The sequence below is a fragment of the Sciurus carolinensis genome, chromosome 1 (assembly GCF_902686445.1).
Source record: "Sciurus carolinensis chromosome 1, mSciCar1.2, whole genome shotgun sequence".
In the NCBI taxonomy this organism is placed as follows: Eukaryota; Metazoa; Chordata; class Mammalia; order Rodentia; family Sciuridae; genus Sciurus; species Sciurus carolinensis.
In genome coordinates, this window is record NC_062213.1 from 165,477,356 (window position 1) to 165,499,080 (window position 21,725).

The window sequence follows — 21,725 nt, forward strand, 5'->3', positions numbered from 1 at the left end:
AAACCTCAACCACACTCCACCCCTCACCCCACGCCACCCGCCACCTCCACCAGCGCCTCAGCACACCCAGCCTGTGTCCCACCACATCTCCCACCAGCCCCAGCCCCACTCCTAGGCCCGGACCATGGCAAGAGCCTCCCTTTAGTCTCCCTGCTCCTGCTCTGTCCCCTGAAGTTTCTTCTCAGCTCAGGGACCAAAGTGAGCCTGTCCAAACCCCAGTCAGATCACCCCGGACCCTACACTCAGAACACTGCATGGCTCTCAGGTCACTCAGCAAAAACTGAGACCTGGCTGTGGTCTTTAGGCCCCAGCTGACCTGACCCTGGCCCCTCTGAGTCTCTCCCCTCCATACTAACGCAAATGCAGCCTTACTGGCTTCCAGATGTTCCTGGTAGCCCCCGGGCCTGCTCCCCCTTTACTCTCTGCTTCTCTGCCTGCAGCAGTGTTGCAGCAGAGTGCCCCATGGTGTCCTCGTGGCTTGTCACCCACACCAGCTCAGAAAGGCCCCTCTGGAGCCCTCCCACTCATCCCCTGGCCTGCTTCACTTCCATCCACCATGTGGATAGTACCCTAACTTACTAACTTACCCCAACTAGAACATTCGCTCCAGGTGCAGAAGCAGGGGTGTGACCCAGATTGTCTCTCCAGCGCCTGCAGGAGTGTCCGGAGCCAGCACCTCACCTGTGCACGCTCAGAGCAATCTGACCCCATCCCTGCCTTCGAGGACCCACCATCCAGACCACAGTCTCTTCACACTGCACATCGCAATGCGTCTAAGCTCCCTGAGGAGTGGGTTGGGGCTGCCTGGCTCCCTGGGCCCTCCTGAAGGAGCTGCTCAGAGCACTGCAGCCAGCCTGCCTTGGCTCACCAAGCCCAGCTCTCAGCTCCAGGCCTCGGTGCACGCCTTACCCTCTCAGCAGGGCCCTCTTCGCCCCTCAACCTTCAGGTATCCTAGCTGAGTCACCTCTGTGTCCTCAGAGTCCAGTGGGGCTCCTGCCCCTGAGCAACCTCCCAGTTTAAGCAGACCCATCGACCATGAGCAGGCACTGCATCTCTTCATGCCCAAGGAGGAGCAGAGGCCCAGGCAGCAAACCTTACTGATCTGGACAAGAGCAAAATAGCCCCCTACAAAAGCCTCACAGGACAGACACATCCACCGTGAGGGACCCCAGGCACCTACTCCACCCCCATATCTCCTCACCTGCTTTGCAGGGCCCACAACCCCATGCTCCTTGACTTTGCACTCCAGGCCTGGGGCATGGCAGCAAGAAGCATGGACGCTGGCCTCCTTGTGGCCCACACACTGGTCAGACTGCCCTCTAGGCCTCATCCCAGATGGTCTGTGGGTGCCAATATCTGAGATCTCCCAGTGAGAGCTGCAGCCTGGAGAGAGGAGGGGTAACTCAGATGCTGGAATATTGGGAACACTCTTTCTATCCCAAACTGGATCCTATCTCCTTAGAGTCTGAGGCTGGGAAAACCCAGAAACAGCTCAGAGAAGAAAAGAAATGCTGGTCTGAGAAACAGAATTCCTAGGTTCCCAGCTCAACTCTGCTGCGGATCTGTTATGTAACCCTCGGAGATGTGTTCCACCTCTCTGAGCCTCAGTTGACCAAGAAAACACAGTCTGTTCTCCATCCAGAATGGGGAGCCATGGGTCAGGGCTCAAAGGCCTGAGAAGCTCAAACCACCCCAGGGGGCCTTCCCCATCCAACCATCAGGCAGAAGTTCAGGGGTGACCTTGGAGCTGCCTAGAGCACTAGAGGACTCCCTCCATAGGCCTGGGAGTCAGACACACCACTGGCTACACAACCATGGTTAGTGGATACTCAGCTACACTTAGCCTGTTTCCCTATTTGCAAATGAGGACACATTACATCTTTACACACATTACATGTGTGAAGACCCAGCAGGGTGCCTAGTATGTGGCACGTGCTCTGCATAAGTCAGGGCCATGGTGCCTAGAGTTCTGTGTCCCAGATACATGACCTTAGGGAAGTCACTCAGTATGTCTAGACTTCAGTCCCTTAGCTGCAAAATGGGACCCTTTAGGATATGTTCCACAAACAGAGTCTTTGGCTCATGACTTCAAATTGACACATGCCCTTGGGTTTATCTGCTAGGCATCCCCAAAAGGGAGGGCAAGTGGCACTCTGTGGGTGGCACAGTGGAGCCCAGGTGCTGGCCAAGGGCTCCAGCCACGGACCTGGTTCCTTGTCTCACAGCAAAGCCATCCTGCACACCAGCCCGCTCTTTCCAGAGCCAGGTCCTAGCCCCTACCCTCCTGTTCCTAAACCTTCAATGACTCCCCAGTATATAATTATCAATTCCTGAGCTAGTTACTCCAGATGGCTCCCCACTGTCCTCCAAAACTCTCCTTGGAACATTAATGTTCCATTCAAATGAAACAATTCAGCTTTCTCCCAACCAGAGGGCCACCATCCCTTGCTCCCATACAAGGTCTCCACCTATAACTTCCTGCTACCTTCCTGGGCATGGTCCATGAATAGTTACCTATACCAGAGAAATGTATTTTAAACCAGTGAGTGATGACAATAACAACAGTTTGCGATTCAAGATGACGGGCTAGAGGAAGGCTGCATTCCTATCTGCTCTGTGGCTCAGGATTCAAGCAGCAGAAATGCCACTTCTCTGAGAGGTGGGTGAAAGAAGGATTTCACTGAAACTCAATATCGGTCAGAGTGTCTTAGACACTCCGAAATGTGGGGACCTTCAAACAAAGAATAAAAACTACACTGGAGTCAAGCCAGTTGCAGCAGCAGCAGCAGCAGCAGCAGCACCAATATCAATATTGGATCAGCACAGAGGGAGGGAGGATTCAGAGAAATACAACAAAGAGATTTAGTATGGAAAAACCTGAGATCAGAAAAGCAGACTGCCCTTAGCTAATCCAGAGGCTGCACTGTGCACTGGTGCTTGAAAAGTGCCCCGTTTTTACCGAGTGGCTGCAGACAGCTGAGGTGGTGCCATCTTGAGGTGGCCATGCTTGCAGCAGCATGTTGCAAGAGCCAGGAGATCAAGTAAACGCTGCTACACGGCCCAGGCAAGCACTTACCATATGGCCTAAGGGGTACCTAGCAGAATGGGAGCAAAACAGGTACACAGAATATTTTACCCAGTTACTCAACTCAGAAAAGTGAAGGGAGCCCAACTCCCCCTTTGAGTCTGGTGGTTCATGTGACCAACTAAAGTGGGTCAGGAATTTGAACGGGCAGGTGTGAGTGCACTCAGGGACTAGGCCTGGGAAACCTGGGAAGAGTGTATTCATGAGAAGCAGAGGGGTGAGGATTGGCTCCCCTGTCCCACAAGTAGAATCCTTGGGAGGCTCCTGAGATCCGGATTCCCAGAAGAGTTTGGCAACTGCCAGGCCCTAGGGTTGTGTTCATCTAATCTCTCCAGAGCAGACACCAACCAACAAACCTCCTGAGGCCTGATTCAACCCAAGTCCCACCTGCCAGAACTCCACTCATAGACCTCTGCAGTGGCCCTAGCCTGGGAGTACCTGGATCCAGTCTGTGCAGACAAACTCTAACTGATAGTGCCATTCCATCCTACCTTATACTGGTGAGAAGGGAAGCTGAGAATTATTTGAACCAACCTCAGTCTTAGGCCACTCCAACTGGCAACTTGGTGAGCAATACAAAAAGAAGAAGGGGAGCCCTTACTCCACTCTCAGTACACAGCTCAAGAAGAAACAAAGAAAAGCAGTCAAGCATAGACAGTGACCATCTATTCTTGTTGACTATTTTGACCACTTCAGTGAAATGATGCCTTCATTTTTCATTAAGAATCTTTTCTTTTTTTCTTTCTTTCTTTCCTTTTCCTTTGTCTCTTTCTCTTTCTCTTTTTTGTTTTGTTTTGTGTTTTGTGTTTATGTGTGATTTTGCTGCGCTCATTGATTCAAGGACAGGTATTCATACACATATTTGGGTTTTGCTTCTCATTTTTAGCATTTTTAATGTAGTTATTTTTCTTTGCCTTATGTTTTCAGGGTTAGGGTTTTTGATTAGCATATTTTGGTTTTGTTTTGTAGTGTTTTCATTTCTTTGTTTCTTGTTTTCATTTATTTGATTCTCCTTGTATCTTCTCTTGCTAACAGCCAATTCTCTCTTTTCTCTCTCGCTATACTTGGTTACCTCTATTTTTCTCCTCCTTCCTTTCCTCCACCACCTGCTACATATTTCCTACATTCTCTGTTCACTTTTTTAAATTGTAAAGTCTTCTCTACCTTCCTATCATGTTTTCTTTTCTCTTAATGAACTGTATTCTCACCATCTTTTAGCACTAATTAATGCTGCCCCCACCATTAATGCTGTGGCAGTTATGCTGCTGTGACTAACATAGTTGACACCTATTGTTCGCTTTAATGCCACTTATAGTTCGTGGTCACTTATTGTTTCTGCTGTTGCCCACTGATGATGCCACCATTTCTGGAGTTTATAGCAATTAATACAGTAGATGTCATAGTAGGAACTAGCCATTAATTTTAATGCTGTATATTGTTGGCATTGGTTGTTGCTGTTGTTTGTTTACTATTATTCTGTAAGATGTTGGGAAACTATGGAGACGCTACAAGTTTACAGGGTGGAGACTCTGCTGATGAACTGAACTCAAACAAAAGATAGCACACCTTGCTCCACACACAAATCAATGACACTCAATCTTTAGCTATACTTTAATACAAAGAACAGAGGAGACAAAAATCCAAACTAACGACCAGGCCTCAAGCGGAAATGGCTAGGGTTCAGGCCCAGAGTCACACCTATGAATATCCATTGCTATAGAAAAAAACAGAGAGAAACAACACAAAGGCTGTGGATACCACACCTCCAAGGGTGCCTCAATCTAGATCCTCTAAGACACTTTGGCAAGTAAAGACTGTGCCCTAAAAAGACCCAGACATAATAGTGGAAGAGAAAAAAACTCCAGATACATAAACCAAAAACAGGAATAGAACAAATATGAAGAAAACAAGCTAACACAACACCTCCTAAACTTCAAAATTCACCAGAAAATAACTCCAAAGATACTGAAGTGGATGAACTATCAGATGAGGAATTGAAAAAAATAATTTTCAAAATGATCAATGAATTCCAAGAGAACACAGAGAAACAACTGAATGAATTAAGAAAGTCAGTATAGAATATGAATGAGAAATTCAATAAGGAGAAAGAAATATTGAAAAAGAACCAAACAGAAACCCTGGAAATGAAAGACACAATAACTCAAATAAAATATTCAGTTGAAAGTGTCTCTAATAGAGGAGACCATGCTGAAGACAGAATCTCAGAGCTGGAAGACAAGTGGCCAGCTGTGAACATTCTGACCATATTAAAAATAAACAAATAAATAAATAACCCTGATCGGAACATACGGGAACTCTGGGACAATATGAAGAGACCAAATTTAAGAATCATTGGAATTGAGGAGGACTGTGAGAGTCAGGCTAATGAAATGGATAAAACTTCAGGGAAATAATAACAGAAAATTTTCCAACCCCTCAGAATGAGATGAACATCCAGATAAAGGAGGCATGCAGAATCCCAAATACACAAGATCAAAAAAAGAACCTATCCATGACAATTTATGATTGAATGCCTACATACCAAACAAGGATAGAATTTTAAAATCCTCGAGAGAAAAACATCAGGTCCCAATTAGAGGCAAGTCAATCAGGAATCACTTCTGATTTCTCAGCACAAACTACAAGACAGGAGGACTTAGAATGATGTGTTCCAAGTCCTGAAAGAAAATTACAGTCAACCAAGACTGCTATATCCAGCAAAGTTATCCTTCAGAATCAAAGAGGAAACAAAAACCCTCCAAGATAACCAGAAAATAAAAGAATTTGTGACAACTAAACTGGCACTACAAAACTTACTTAAAGAAATACTGCACACAGAAGAAATAAAAAACAAACCCCAGAGTTCACAAATGACAAATCTCATTTGAAGACTAGCTAAGCAAATGAGAAACAGGACCAAAATAAACATAAATAAAAATAGCAGGAATTAATAAATGTCTGTAATAACATTGACTATAAATGATCTCAAACTCTCCAATTAAAAGATATAGGCTGATAGAATGGATTAATAAACAAGATTCAACTATTTGTTGCTTTCAAGAGTTACACCTTACAGGCGGAGACAGTCACAGGCTGAAAGTGAAAGGATGGAAACTGATACAACATGCAAATGGAGCCCCAAATCAAATAGGAGTAGCTACTCTCATATCTGACAAAGCATATTTCACACCAAAATTTATCAGAAGAGACAAAGAAGGTCATTCATACTCAAAAAGGGAACAATCAAATAAGAAGATAAAACAAAAACAAATCTTTATGTCCTGTACATGGGTGCAACTAATTACAAAAAAGAGACACTACTCAAATTGAAGCCTCAGTTACACCCAGGACAATAATACTGGGTGACTTCAACACACATATCTCACCATTAGATAGGTCAAGACATAAACTCTGTAAAGACTCTTTGGACCTGAAAAATTTTATAAGTCAAATGGATCTAACAAACAGTTGAATACAATTTTGTTTTCAGTGGCTCATGGAACCTTCTCCAAAATGGACCATTTTTTAGGCCACCAAGCAACTCTCAGCAAATATGAAAACTGATTTAATTCCTTGGATCTTATCAGATCCTAATGGTATCAAATTAGAAATCAACATGACAAAACTCTACAAAAAATATATAAACACATAGAGATTGAGCAATACTCTTTTGAATGATGAATGGGTGATAAAAGAAATTAAGGAAAAAGTTTAAAAATTTTCAGACTCAATGTGCTGATGAGAGGAAAAATAGAAGTACACTAGATTAAACAATGGGTAACAGAGGGAATGGAGGGAGATAAGCAAATGAAAGAAAGTGGAATGAATCAGACATAGTGTTCCCATGTATATATGAAGACAAGAGTGAATCCCACCACCAGGTATATCCATAAGAATGGGACTCTAACTAGAATAAGATATGTTCCATGCTTGTATAACTGTATTAAAATGGATTCCACTGTCATATACAACTAAAAAGAACGAATAAAAAATTCTTAGACACAAATGAGAATAATGATACAATGTACCAGAACCTCTGGGACACTTTGAAGGCAGTTTTAAGAGGAAAGTTTATAGCTATGAGTGCCTACATAGGAAGATCAGAAAGATGGAAATAACCTAATGATGCATCCCAAGGCCCTTGATAAAGAAGAACAAAGCAATTCCAAACCAGTAGAAAGAAGGAAATAATTAATGTTAGAGCTGAATTCAATGAGCTCGAGGATTTTAAAAAAAAATACAAAAGATCAATGAAACCAAGAATTAATTCTTTAAAAAGATAAACAACTTGCCTCATGTGCACAAGACCCTGGGTTTGATCCCCAGCACCCCAAAAAAAAAAAAAAAAAAGAAAAGAAAAGAAAAAGAAAAAGATAAACAAGACTGATTTGAAAAAACAAGCGAAAATAATTGATGAATCTTTAACCAAACTAACTAAAGAGAAAGAGAGAAAATCCAAGTTAACAAAATTAGAGGTGAAAAAGGAGAAATCACCACAGACATCTCAGAAATCCAGCAGATCATTAGAAACTATTTTGAAAATATATATTCCAATAAATTGGATACATTTCTAGACAATCTGCAAAAACTGAATCAAGAAGACACAGAAAACCTAAACAAATCAATAACTTGTAATGAGATACAAGCAGTAATAAAAAACCCTTCGACAAAGGAAAGCCCAGGACTAGATAGATTCTTAGCTGAATTCTACCAAATCTTTAAAGAAGAACTAATGCCAGTACTCTTCAAATTATTCCATGAAATAAAAAGGAATGGAACCAGTCCAGATTCATTCTATGAAGCCAGTATCATACTCATACCAAAATGAGATAAGGACGCATCAAGGAAAGAAAACTACAGATCAATATCCCTGACAAATTCAGATGAAAAAATAATAAAATATTAGCAAATTATGTTCCAACAACATATTAAGAAAATTGTACATCATGATCAACCTGGTTTTATTCCAGGTTGCAAGAATGGCTTAATATAGGCAAATCAATAAATGTAATTCATTCATGCAAGAATGGCTTAATATAGGCAAATCAATAAATGTAATTCATTACATAAATGGAATTAAGGACAAAAATCACTTAGTCTTCTCAACAGATGCAGAGAAATCTTTGACAAGATTCAGAACCCATTCATAATGAAAACACTGAAGAAACTAGGGATAGAAGGAACTTAACTCAATATCATTAAAGGTTATATATGAAAAACCCAAAGTAAATCTCATAGTAAATGGGGAAAAACTGAAAGCATTTCTGTTATGGTTTGGATCTGATATGTCCCCCAAAGCTCATGTGTGAGACAATGTAAGAAGGTTTAGAAGAGAAATTATTGGGTTATGAGAGCCTTAGCCTAATCATTGAATCAATTCCCAGGGGATTAACAGAGTGGTAACTGAATGTGGTTAGGTTGTGGCTAGAGGAGATTGTGGGTCATGGGGAGTGTGCCTTTGGATCAGGTGAGTGGAGTCTCTCTGCTTTCTGATCATCATGTGAGCTGCTTTCCTCCACTATACTCTTCTGCCATGATGTTCTGCCTCATCTCTAGCCCCAAGGAATGAAGTCAGTTTTCTATGGACTGAGACCTCTGAAATCATGAAACCCTTACATAAACTTCCTACTCTACAATTATTCTGATGGGTCTTTTAGTTGCAGCAACAAAAAAGTTGACTAAAACAAATTGGTACCAAGAGTGGGGTCATTGCTGTGACTAACCTGACCATGTAGTTCAGAAGCTTTGGGAGTTTTTTGGAATTGGTTGGAGGAATTTTGAGATGCGTAGCAGTGCAAGGTTGTTGTAAGCAGAACTTAATGGCTGATTCTGGTGGGAGCTCTGAGGATCAGAATGCCAATAGGACTGTGTACAGTGAAGACAGGGCTCGTGAGGATTTAGAGGAAAAGGAGAACACTGTTGGTCATTCATGATATGTTCTGGCTGAGAAGTTGTCTGCATTTTGCCCATGTTCTAAGACTTTCTGTGGGGCTGATTTTTAAAGTGGTGAACTTCTTAAACTGGCAGAAGAATTTCTAGGCAGCATAGCATCCAGGCAGTGCATGGATATTGTTGACAGCTTTTAGCCAAGTTTATTGTGATATTCAGAAGCAGAAAGCTCTGAAAAACGTGGACTTGAAAGGTGGGAGTAAAACTGGGGTGAAGGAAGTTGCGGTTATTAAAGACATTACTGTCACTAAAGAAATGCTTAAGACTGCCCAGAGAAAGATGGCTTGGGGACATCTCAGGAATTGGCAAGATCATATCCATCTCAGACTCAAGAAAGTTAAAAGTAAAAATTCTCTTGAGAGGAGATCAGTGGGGTACCCTTCTTGCACAAGGGGGCATAGGAAGTTTTTTCAACATGCTCAGCTATCCAGACACTCAGAGGTTGCTGTAGCAAGGGTCCCTGGAGGCTTGGCTATGTCTCAAGATGGCAGCAGACCTCAGCATCAACCATATGGTCCTGTGAGCAATGCAGGATGCTGGAGTTAGGAGGTCATGGAGGCTTCCACCAAGATTTCAAAGGAATGTCTGGGAAGCCAGGCAAAGTACCAGAGTGCAGCAGGGGCAGAGTCCCTGCAGGCAGTCCCTGAGGGCAAAGCATGCAGATGTGAGGAGGAAGCCAAAACTGCAATGGAGACTCCCAAGATTAACAAATGCCAGTAACATGGGACATCATCCTAGGAAAGCTACAGGAATCGAGCAGAGACAAGTCAACAGAAAGGCCACTTGGGCTGCAACCAATAAGGTCACAGGGGTTAAGCTATGCAAGTTTTTTGAACAGAGTATCGTCATGCCCTGTGTCCCAGATACCAGACATGGAGATACAGGACTTGTTTGCCCAGTTGAATTTCAGTCTCTTTGGTCTCATTCTTTCTTTCTATGCCCTATTTTCTGAATGGAAATGTTTATTTTGTACCTTTATATATTGAATAATTGTAAATAGCTTTTGATTTTTATAGGAGTTCATGATGCAAGCTTGTCCTGAGTCACAGAGGAGACTGTGGGCTTGAACTGTTAGGCAATCTTGAAAGTGTTGAGACTATGGGGACTCTTGGAAATGGACAAAATGTATTTTGCATTGTGAGACGGTTATGAGGCATTCAGGGGCAGAGGTAGAACATTATGATTTGGATGTGAGGTATCCCCCAAAAGCTCCTGTATGAGACAATGCAAGGTTTAGAGGAGAAATTATTGGGTTATGAGAGCCTTAACCTAATCATTGAATCAATCCTTAGGGGATTAACAGAGTGGTAACTGAAGGTGGGTAGGTTGTGGTGGGTCATTGGGGTCATTGCCTTTGGAGTATATATTTTGTATCTGGTAAGTGGAGCTTCTTTCTCTGTTTCTAGATCATCATGTGAGCCATTTCTCTCCACTACACTCTTCTGCCATGATTTTGTATCTTACTTTGAGTCCCAAGGAATGGAGCTGGCCTCCTATAGACTGAGGTCTCTGAAATCGTGAGCCCCCAAACAGTTGTGAGCTCCTCTACAATTGTTCTGGTCAGGTCTTTTAGTCACAGTTGTGAAAAAGCTGACCAAAACATAGTAAATGGGGGAAAAGGAAAGCATTTCTTTTAATCTGGAATAAAACCAGGATGTACACTCTTACCACTCTAATATAATGCTAGAAATTCTAGCCAGAGCAATTAGGCAAGAAAAGGAAAGAAAAGAGATAAAAATAGGAAAGGAAGAAGTCAAATTACCACTGTTTGTAGATGATATTATCCTATTCCTAAAGATCCATAGAACTCCACCAGAAGACTTCTAGACCTAATAATACATTTGGCAAAGTAGCTGGTTACAAAATCAACTTGCAAAAATCAATAGCTTTCCTATATACCAACAACAAAGCTGCTGAGAAAGAAATCAAGAAAATAATTTCATTCACAAAAAACTAGGAATAAATCTAACTAAAGACATGAAATACCTCTACAATGAAGACTATAGAACATTCAAGAACAAAAGTGAAGAAGACCTCAGAAGATGGTAAGACTTCCCATGTTCATGGATAGGAAGAAATAATATTGTTGAAATGGCCACAAAACCAAAAGCAAGATACAGATTCAATGCAATCCCCATCAAAATACCAGTGACATTCTTCACAGAACTAGGAAAAACAGTCCTAAAATTCCTTTGGAAGAATAAAAGACCCAGAAGAGTCAAAGCAATTCTAAAACAAAACAGCAATGCTGGAGGCATCACAACACCTGACTTCAAGTTATACTATAGAGCTAGACTAACAAAAGCAGCATGGTACTGGCACAACAGACACATAGACCAATGGTACAGAACAGAAGACACAGAGACAAACCCACACATCTACCTTCATCTGACCCTTAACAAAGTTGCCAAAAACATACATTGGAGAAAAGACAGCTTTTTAACAAATGGTGCTGGGAAATTGTTTATCCATATCTAGAAGATGAAACTATACCCTGCACAAAGATCAACTCAAAATGGATCACAGACCTAGGAATTAGATCAGAAACTATGCAACTACTAGGGGAAATCTTAGGGTCAATAATCCAGCTTTTAGACATAGGCAACAGCTTTCTTAATAGGATTCCTAAAACTCAGCAAATAATTCCAAGAATTAATAAATAGGATGACACCAAATTAAAAGACTGTTGCACAGCAAAGGAAACAATTAGGAATGCAAAGAGAGAACCTACAGAATGGGAGGAAATCTTTCTAACTGCTCTTCTGACAGAGGGTTAACATCTGGAATATACAAAGGACTCAAAAAACTTAACAACAAAATGTCAAACAACACAATTAATAAATGGACAGATGAACTAAACAGACACCTCTCCAAAGAAGATATTCAAATGGCCAACAAATACATGAAAAAATGTTCAACATCACTAACAATTAGGTAAATGCAAATCAAAACTACACTGAGATTATCTCACACCAGTCAGAATGGCAGTCATCAAGAATACAAATAATAATAAATGCTGAGAGGATGCAGAGAAAAGTGAACACTTTTACACTGTTGGTTGGTGGGACTGTAAATTAGTACAACCACTATGGAAATCAGTATGGAGTTTCCTCAAAAGGCTGGAAATGGAACCACCATATGACCCAATGATACCACTCTTCAGTGTGTATCCTGAAGAATCCAAGTCATCTTATTACAGTGACATGCACACCCATGTTTATAGCAGCACAATACACCATAAGCAAACTCGGGAACCAGCCTAGGTGTCCATTGATGGATGAATGGATAAAGAAAATGTGGTATGTGTACACAATGGAGTTTATTCAGTCATAAAGAAGGAAACCATGGCATTTTCAGGAAAATGGATGGAACTAGAGACCATCATGTTAACTGAAATAAGTCAAATTCAGAAGGTTAAGAGTCGTATGTTTTCTTTCATATGCAGAAGGTAGAGAGGAAAAGAAAAAGAAAAGTGGGGGTGAATCTCCTAGAAACCAAAGGGAGATCAGTAGAGGAAAAGGACCAAGGGGCAGATAGGAGGTGGGGAAGGAGGGGCCAAGTGCTGTGGAGTGACATTGGCCAAATTACATTGTCGTATTGTGTATTGTGTGCATGTGTGAATACATAAGGACAATCCCATCAGTGAGTACAACTATAATGTACCCAAATTTAAAAAGTAGGAAAAAAGACAAAAGAGCCCCCAGGATCTAAGAGGTTAAGGTGTTCCCTCCCCTTATTCCCAATATAAATAAAAAGTTAACAATAAAGCATAAAATAAGTGTTTAGAAGGTCATTTACAAATATTTTGACAAAAATGGCATATCTCTGAAAAGAGAGTAAGTGGATATATCATTTTCCTAGGGATACTCTGACAAATCCTACAACCTGCATGGTTTCAAAAAACATAAATTTGTTCTCTTGAAGTTTTGTAGGCCAAAAATCTTCCATCAAGGATTGGATTTCCAAAAATGTGGAAATAAATAATAATAAAAACAACAGTTAGAATGTGCACGATTCCATCCCCAGCTCAACCCATGGCACCCATCCTCTCCAAATTACAGATGAGGAAACTGAAGCACAGAGCTGTTAATTAACTTGCCTAACTGTGAGTGGGAGAGTGGAATTCCCAGATCCCTCCAGGCCCCGGAGCCTGCTCTACCCTGCACTTCCTTGCCGCCCTGGAAGAGCTGTGGGCCCCTGCTCCAAATGCCCTCCTTCTCATCACAGCCACCAAAGCAGGTGCCACCTTCTCATGCAGAAGGAAGCTAGTCGGAGAGAGTAACCTGCCGAGTCACACTGTGGAAGTGGTAAAGGTGGAGTTTGCAACGGACACTGAGGCTCCAGAGTTTGACTGTTCATACTCCTGAGGACCAGGCAGGGGCTGGCCGTGTCAGGAGACAGGGACTCCTCCTCACCCTGGGGCAGGGCCCAGACTCCTACCTGTGAGGACATGGCCCTGCTGGTGACAGTGGACACGGGTCTCCGTATCAGTCCTGGCTGGAGAAGCTGTGTGGACGCTGCAGTTGGCCTGAGGTAGCAGGCAGCACCTGGCAACGGCGTAAACACCCTCGCCCCCAAACGCGTTGTGGGCCAGACAGACCCGCCTGCTCCCTCGGGTCTGAGGGCCAAAGACAGAAACAGGAACCCACTGTAGAAATAGCTTGGGAAACACAAGATGCCAGGGCCAGAAGGCATCCACCCAAGCACCCAGTGCAAGCCCCTGGGATCCTCAACACGTCCTGTGTCCCACTCCTCTGCAGACAAGGAGCTCTCTCCTGCCCAAGGCAGACTGTTCAGCCCATCGGCAGCTGTGTGTTTTAATAAAGTCCTTCCAGAAACTGACAGTGACCTTAAAGTGAAAGTACATGGAATCTAAGACACCAACACAGGGACCCACCTCACTCTCCTGACCCAGTGGCCCCTCTAAGCCACACTCGCAGCCAGCGAATCTCCCAGGCTGAAGAGCCTAGGGGCCCACACCCTCCCAGCCAGGCACAGCCTGCCCCCAAGTGGTAGGAGTGCATGTGTGCATCCCCTGAAGCATCGGCCGTGGGCCCTCTGAGCAAAAAGGTCCCTGGGATGCTGGGTCCAGGCCAGCCAAGCCCTGACTCTTGCTGTCCTCCCCCCGCATCAGGAGGGCTCTGGACGTCCTGCAGTCTTCCAGGATGCCCTCTGGGTGTGGTGCACCAGCAGCACCCCACCCCTGCCCTGGTCAACCCTTTCAACTGGGGTCCAGAGGATGCAGGGACCCACTGGGGTCACTAGGGCTGGGGGCTGATCAGGGCCTGGAAGTGAGAACCCTGCTTCCCGTGTAGACACACGAACAGAAGCGTGAGGTCACCTCGATGCGCTCGCCCCGCCGCTTCCCGCTCCTGGAGAAACTGGAGCAGCCCAGCAGCTCCTCGCCGGGGGCACAGTGGGCCATGGCTGTGGCTGTCCGCGTGGGCCCCGAGTGTGCTGACCACACAGTCCTGCAGTACAGCTGTCCACCTGTGACAAGGCCTCGGGTGAGGAGAGGGTGCTGGAGTGAGGAGCATGCGCCAGGGGATGCTAGAAGAAGCTTTAGTTCACGGGAGGAGAGCAGAGCTTAAAGAACACATGGAATTTTTCCATAAGAACACACTATAAAAATGTTGTAAATCTGGCACAGTAATGTAAATGTAAATCTGGCCTGTAATCCCAGTGGCTCAGGAGGCTGCCGCAGGAGGATCACCAGTTCAAAGGCAGCCTCTGTAAAAGCGAGGTGCTAAGCAACTCAATGAGACCCTGTCCCTAAGTAAAATACAAAATAGGGCTGGGGATGTGGCTCAGTGGTCGAGTGCCCCTGAGTTCAATCCCACACCCCACTCCCTGCCAAAAAAAAAATTGCAAAGCCCTGTCCAAGTCCAGTTCTCTCTTAAGCAGTGCAATCCTCCTGGCACACACCAAAGACAGGGGAGACTTGTCAAGATCACACAGGCCTCTCAGCCCTAGGCCAGACTGCCCGTCCTGCCATCTTGCTTACCTCCTGAATGGGTGCTGGGGGGCAGTGCCGCCACCAGGTTAGGGGTCAGTACCCGCTGGTCCTCAGGGAACCAGGCCTCATTGATGACATCTTTAGCAGAGAAGTGGATCAGTCTCTGCCTCAGCTCAGCCAGAGTGAGCTCGGGTTCAGCTGTCAGCATCATGGCCACAATGCCTGGGGGGGGCAGTCAGAGATGTCAGTGATCCGGCCCTCCTTCCCAACCAGGGCCCTCCTGCTAGGGTGCACATGCACAGGCAGACACACAAACAAGCTGCTCTTCCTGAAGATAAGCCGCCTGCAGTCCCTGGCTTAGCGAAATCAGACAGACATCCTGCTCTCCTGCCGCCGGGTCTTGGCGATTGCTCTTCAGGAGAACTATTCACCCACCAAATTGTAAATCAAATGACCCTTCTCCAAGAAGCTTCCCTGACCCTCAGGCAGTACAGGCGACTCCTCTGGGGTCCCTCTGACAGAGCCCTGACTACTTTGTGTCCCTTGCTTGTCCATCTGCCTAGCCTATCAGACTGAGTGTCTGTGAGGGCACTGCTATGATTTGAATCTTTTTTTTTTCAGTACTAGGGATCAAACCCAGGCTTGGCACACACTAGGCAAGCACTCTGCCATTGAACTATATTCCTGGCCCTCTTTAACATTTTTTATTTTGGAATAAGGTCCCACTAAGTTGCCCAGGCTGCCCTAGAACTTGAGATCCTCCTGCCTCAGCCTCCTGAGTTCCTGGGATTTCAGACTGTGCATTACCATCTCTAGCTGTTGTGGTTTGAATCTGGAATGTCCTCCAATGCTGGTGTATTGGAGACTTGTTCCCCAGTGCAGCCATGCTCAGAGGTGGGGGCTCTGGGGGAGTGATCGGATCATGAGGACTCTGATCTTATCAGTGGACTAACCATTGGTAGCTGAGCAGACTATCGGGAGGTGATGGAAATATAAACTGTAGGGCATGGTTGGAGAAATAAGTCGCTGGGAGCGTGTCCTGGAAGGGTACATCTAGTCCCCAGCTCCTTCTCTCTCCACTTCCTGGCTGCCATGAGCTGAGAAGCTTTGCTCCAGCACATCTTTCCACCATGATGTTCTGCCTCACCTCAGGCCCAGAGCAATGGAGCTGCCAACCATGGGCTGAAATCTCTGATACCATGCATCAAAAATAATTCTTTCTTCTTCTAAGTTTTTGTTTTTTTGTCAGATGTCTGTCATAGCAATGAAAATGTGACTAACACACTGGGCTCGGTTTGGAATGTCCTCCCATGGCCCAAATGTTCAAGGGTGGGTTCCCAACCTGTGAAGCTTTTAGGAGGTGGCAGAACCTTTAGGAGAGGGGACCTAGTGGAAATAAGTTACTGGAGCCATGACCTTGAAGGGGATATTGGGACTCTGGCTTCTTCTTGTCTCTCTCTTTGCTTCCCAGTCACCATGAGCAACTTCGTCCACCACACACTCTCCACCACAATGTTCTGCCTCTCCAAAGACCCAGAGAAAAAGAGGCCAAGAGACTAGGGACCGAAACCCCAGAAAGCATGAACTGAAATAAACCTTTGCTCCTTTAAGTTGATTACTTCAAGTATTTTGTCACAGTAATAGGAAGCCAACTAGCACAGTCCTCTCAGGTCTTCCTCATGTTTGGTCCTCCAACACGGAGCCTGGCACGCAGAGGTCCTGGCACAGACCCTGCCCGCCTGCCCAACAGGCTGTTTGCATCATGGTGGCCAGGATGACAGGGTGGTGACTCACCAGCCACATGGGCAGCAGCCTGTGATGTCCCACTCTGTGACACAAAGCAAGTGCTACAGTCACTGGAGGCACCAATGATGTCCTCTCCTGGGGCAAAGAGGTCCACGCAGCGGCCATAGTTGGTCCCCAAGGTCCCCAGGGTCACTGGCTGGTCCTGGGCATTGGTGGCTCCAACTGTGATGACCTGGAAAGGTAGGGAGGTAGGTGACAGAAAAAGAGACAACCATATGCCCAGCACTGTTCCTGATGCCCCTGTGGAACTGTCATCCTGGTGGAGTGTCAGACATTAAACAGGAAACCACCCCATGCTCCTTGGCAGTTATAAGCCTCATGGGGAAACCCATGAGGCCCAGGTCATACTACCAGGTTTGTACCTGCACCCTCACCCCCGCCCATGCCGCATGCGGGACCATGAAGCCCTCAGAGTGGAACGAGAGCCCCTCCCTTCGGTACCCTCAGCACCAAGACAGCCCGACACATGGTGGGGGTCCTGCAAATGTTACTCAGATGAAGGACAAGGTGCCCCCCACCCCTGCCTGCTATCAGCTCCTCCAGAGCAGAGGCGCCATCTGTGTTCACACGCCCCACTGCTTGGAACATGCCTGCGACAGCGACAGACGCACAGCAGAGCTCAGGATGTTCCTCACAGGAGTGGCTCTGGGCCCTCAATGGCTCCCAATCTCATTAGCCTTGCTCAGGGGGTCAGTCATGAGGGCCAGGGGCAGGGGCTTTAGGGAGGCATGGACGGTGGGGAGGCTTTGGGGTGCTGCACAGGAGAAAGGGGTGGGCTGGCTAGTGCTTTAGGTGGAGCCCCAGGGGCCTCATAGGTGGCCTGGGAGAGCAAGCAGGGAAAGGTGGGAGAAGGCTGAGGATGCCATTCTGGCCACTCAGGAGAGCACAGAGGAGCCCAGGTGAGGCCCAAGGTCCTTGGGAGGAGGAAAGGGACTGGGCATACAGAAGACTTTCGGGAAGAAAATGGCCAGGACAGGACCTGGGGGTGTGGCTGCATGGGGAGGGGAGTTGGGGTGCGGCTGCTCCTAGACTGGCAGAGCAGAGGCACAGCCCCCTCCCTGGCTCCTGCACTGAGGGGTCTGACAACTTCCTCCAAAGCTGCAGCTGCTCCGCCTCCAGCAACACCCCACCGGAAGCCCCGGGGCCTGCCCGTTTCCCCTCCTTCCCGGGGGCCAGCAGCATTGGCACCTACCTCTGGAGCTGAGGCTGGGGAGTAGAGGCAGGCGTCATCCCGGAAGTTGCCTGCAGCAGCCACCAGCACCATGCCAGTGCTCACCAGGTGCCGGCAGGCAGCATTGAGGACCCGGCTGTACCCCCCGACCAGGGGCAGCAGGACCACCAGCGGCCCCACGGGTTGGGTCAGTTGGCTTTTCCGAATGAATTCCAGGCCTAGGAGAACAAAGCCCAGTGACTTCCCGGGGAGATGTACTTGCGCCTGCACCCTCTTCCGGCAGGGGCACAGGGTGATGGTTCATTTTGTGTCACCTTTGTGCCCTGAGTTTGGTCACACCCCAGTTTAAATGCTGCTGTGAAGACAGCTTTTATATGCAACTAACATTTAAACCACTTATTCATTTACTTTGAGCAGGTAACCTCCAGTGTATGGAAGGCCCCTTCCAATTAGTTAGAAGACAGAGAAGACTGAACGAGGTCTCTGGAGGTAGGAGAGCAGAGCTCATGGGCACAGCCGGGCTTCTGAGCCACTCGGTCTCTCAATCAGGCTGGGGCTGCCTCTGCCAGCTGAGAGCCTGCAGCTTCCCCAGTGAGATCACAGACTCTAGCTGTGTGACCCTAGGCAGGGCACCGTCTCTGGCTGGTTGGACTAATGGTTTAACAGGTGTCAGCCTCAGGGCCTGCTGTGTGAGGTCCTTTGTTCAGTATGTGGGCTCAGCAGCATGTTGGTGAGCCAGAGCTCCCTCCCTCTTCTGTCCACAGGCCCCCAGAGTGTTAGCTCTCAGCTGGACATCCCAGGTGCCACCAGATGGACAGAATGAAGTGACCTGCAAAAATCTGGAGAAGGCCCTTGCCAGTCCCTCCACCAAGCCTGCCTGGCCAGGGTGACCTGCCAGGCCTGATCAGACATGCAAGTCAGTGAGACAACTGGATTCAGAGGTAAGTAAGCAGAAGATGGAGGGAGCTCATTTGAATCATCTCAGGGTCCATCTGAATCTAAAATAACGTGACAAGAGATACAACTATTTCAAAGGAGGTGGAAAGGGGGGCGTGAGGAATTGAGGAAAGAGTACCCACCTGGCTGAGCCTCCACCCTCCTGACCTGGGTTTCTCCCTTTGCCCGTGTGGTCTCAGGGCCCCGCCTGTCTAACGCTCTTGACCTCCACGGCAGAGGCTGCCTCAGCCTTCTCGGCCCGGAGACTTAGTGCATCTGGGCTTAACCCACCCGCCCCCACACCAGGTCCAGATGGAGAGAGGCCAGCGCCTCAAGGGCTGCCACTCACCTACGAGGGTGCTGCTGACAGTGCCCTTCCCCTGGCAGTTGAGCACACGCAGGCTGCGCAGGTTGGCGCCCTTGGCCACACCAGCATCCCGGCCGCTGACCACCCCTGCCAGGTGAGTGCCGTGGCTGTCGCACTTGCTAGCCTGCTTGACCAACACAAGGACCACGTGAGAAAGCCAGCCCACCCCGCCTGAGACCTCAGTAGTGGGTGGACGAACTGGCACTGACTCCCCACCCAACAGTAAAGAAGGGACAGTGGCTGCCGGGTCATGTAGCCTCGGTGCTCCAGGGGTGGGGTTCCCCCTAGATCCAAGAGGGGAGTGAGGGATGGCAACCTTCCCACCTGAGAGTCATGCTCACCTGTCTGTGGAAGCGTGTCCCATCCTCCTCAGGCACACTCTCAAAGTCAGTGACAGTGACCCTGCCCTCAATTTCCCGGTGGCCACTCTGGATGCTGGTGTCCAAGAGGTAAACCTCCACCAGGCCACTTCCATCTTTCCAAGGCAGCATTGTGGGAGAGGATACCCATGAGGTCAGTGTTATAACTACTGCACACAAGCTGGCTACCATGTCCCAGGCCCTGCCGTAAGCACCGTAAACACATTAACTCATTTAACCTTACAAAAATTCAAGCTATGTACCATTACGTTTTTACTTTACTGACAAAGGCTGTGAGGTGTAGGGAACTGTCCAAGGCCAAGCAGCTGGCAAGCGACAGAGACAGGAAATGAACCACGATCATGAACAATAGGGGCATTTGAAAAACAATAAGTATCATGGTGTAAATAAACCGAGCCCACATTTACAGCCTTTGACAGGACCCTGAGCCAGAGGGGGACAGTACAAGATTTGGAGAGTTCAAGGAGAAAAGCAGGGCCACCTGAGCTGGCCAGCTCATGTCACTGAGGACACGGGTTGGGAGAGGCTGCATGAGTCTGGGCCTCTTGGCACCAGGCCTGTGCATTTGCTGTGCCACCTTCCTTTAAGGCTACCATGGTGACCCACTGAAAATGCTTCATTGTCAATGTGACATGACGTCATGTATCATGACAGGACCAAAGTGTGTATTTTGGGTAGGGCTGCTGTAACAAATTACCACAAATGCAGTGACTTACGCCAGACATTTCTTCCGTCACAGTTACAGAGGCCAGAAGTTCAAGACTAAAGGGTTAGCCAGGCCACACTCCCTGCAAAGGCTCTAGGAAGCCTCTTCCACTTCCTGTTGGCTACTGGCATTCCTTGGCTGTGGTCACATTGCTCTGTCTCTGCCTGTCTCCACAGGGCCTCCTCTTCTGTACGTCTCAACTTTCCCTCTGCCTTTCTCTTACAAGGAAGGGCATTGGATTGAGAAATTGCTGGACAATCCAGGATGATCTCCTCTCAAAATCCTTAATTACATCTACTGAGACCTTTTTTCCAGATAAGGTCACATTCACAGGCTCTGAGTACACGGATCATTTAACCTGTGGCTTCTCTGAGATCCTACACTAATTTCAGGCAAGGTAGCCCCTGTCCCACATCGTCCCACCACACCACACTGCCAGAGTTGGACTTGCTCCAGTCTGTCATCTCCCCGGCCTCCGTGCTACTGTCCACCCCGCCCTGTGGTGGAAGGAGACTGGAGAAGAAACCTCTCTCATCTATGCCACTGGTTCGTGGTACTTGGTGACAGCATGCTCAGGCCTTCCCTCACTCCTGCTTGGTTGGGACCTTGCTGCTCTCTGGCCCTTGGGTGTGGACCTGGGACCCTGGGCACCTTAGGACTCATCTGGAGAGGCGCACCTGTATGGAAGGCAGCTCCTTCTGCAGAGCCCCCCTGGCGCTACCCGGCACAGGCTGCCCACACCAGGCTCTCACCCTCATCAGGTGTCCCATCTCCTTGCCCTTCACCTGTGTGTAACCCCTTCCTGTCACAAGGACAGCAACTCGGAAGCCCCTTTCAGTTCCCAAAGCCTTTGTACATCCTTCACCTCATTGGAACCTCACAACAACCCTGTGAAGAGGACAGACACAGGTTACTGTGCCCATTTTACAGATCAGGAAAAAGAAGCTCAGAGAGGGAAGCAGCTCCCAAAGACCCTGCAATTATCAGGAAAGGGGTGGAGACTGAGCCCACCCCAAGTTCTGAGGCCTCATTTCTCATTGCACTGACTCTCCACAGAGCTCAATCTTAGGCTGTGGGCACCTCAAATGCAACATGGTCCAACAAGAACCCATCTTCTCCCCTAATCAGGGGTGCTTTCAGTCTTCTCCACCTCAGTGTCACCCATGGGGCCCTGTCAGGACCCAGGCCATTCTTCTTGGCCTCTCCTCCCCACCTCCATAGGCAGGCTGTACCAGGCAGAAGGAAGGTTAGGTGGCAAGACCTGGAGGGGACATGGCATAACCCACACGGGGAGACCCAGGCAGTCTAATGGAGTTGAAGGTAGGGTGGGAGGTGAGGAGACAAGGGGTAGGTGGGGGCAGCCCAGATG

At 47.2% G+C, this 21,725-nt stretch overlaps 1 protein-coding gene across 2 annotated transcripts in view; it reads right to left on the minus strand.

Moving 5' to 3' along the window:
- The window catches only part of Pcsk9 (proprotein convertase subtilisin/kexin type 9), a 28,063-nt gene that overhangs the window by 1,672 nt on the left and 4,666 nt on the right, over positions 1-21,725 (minus strand). The window contains exons 4-11 of one of the 2 annotated variants that reach the window (XM_047556748.1): positions 19,612-19,745; positions 19,253-19,394; positions 17,989-18,185; positions 16,785-16,968; positions 15,039-15,212; positions 14,376-14,524; positions 13,475-13,652; positions 1,202-1,383 (exon numbers count right to left, since the gene is read on the minus strand). In XM_047556748.1, coding sequence (XP_047412704.1) covers positions 1,202-1,383; positions 13,475-13,652; positions 14,376-14,524; positions 15,039-15,212; positions 16,785-16,968; positions 17,989-18,185; positions 19,253-19,394; positions 19,612-19,745 — 1,340 coding nt within the window. Of the gene's footprint in view, positions 1-1,201; positions 1,384-13,474; positions 13,653-14,375; positions 14,537-15,038; positions 15,213-16,784; positions 16,969-17,988; positions 18,186-19,252; positions 19,395-19,611; positions 19,746-21,725 lie in introns of both variants that reach the window. The other variant, XM_047556741.1, reaches the window with a different exon arrangement.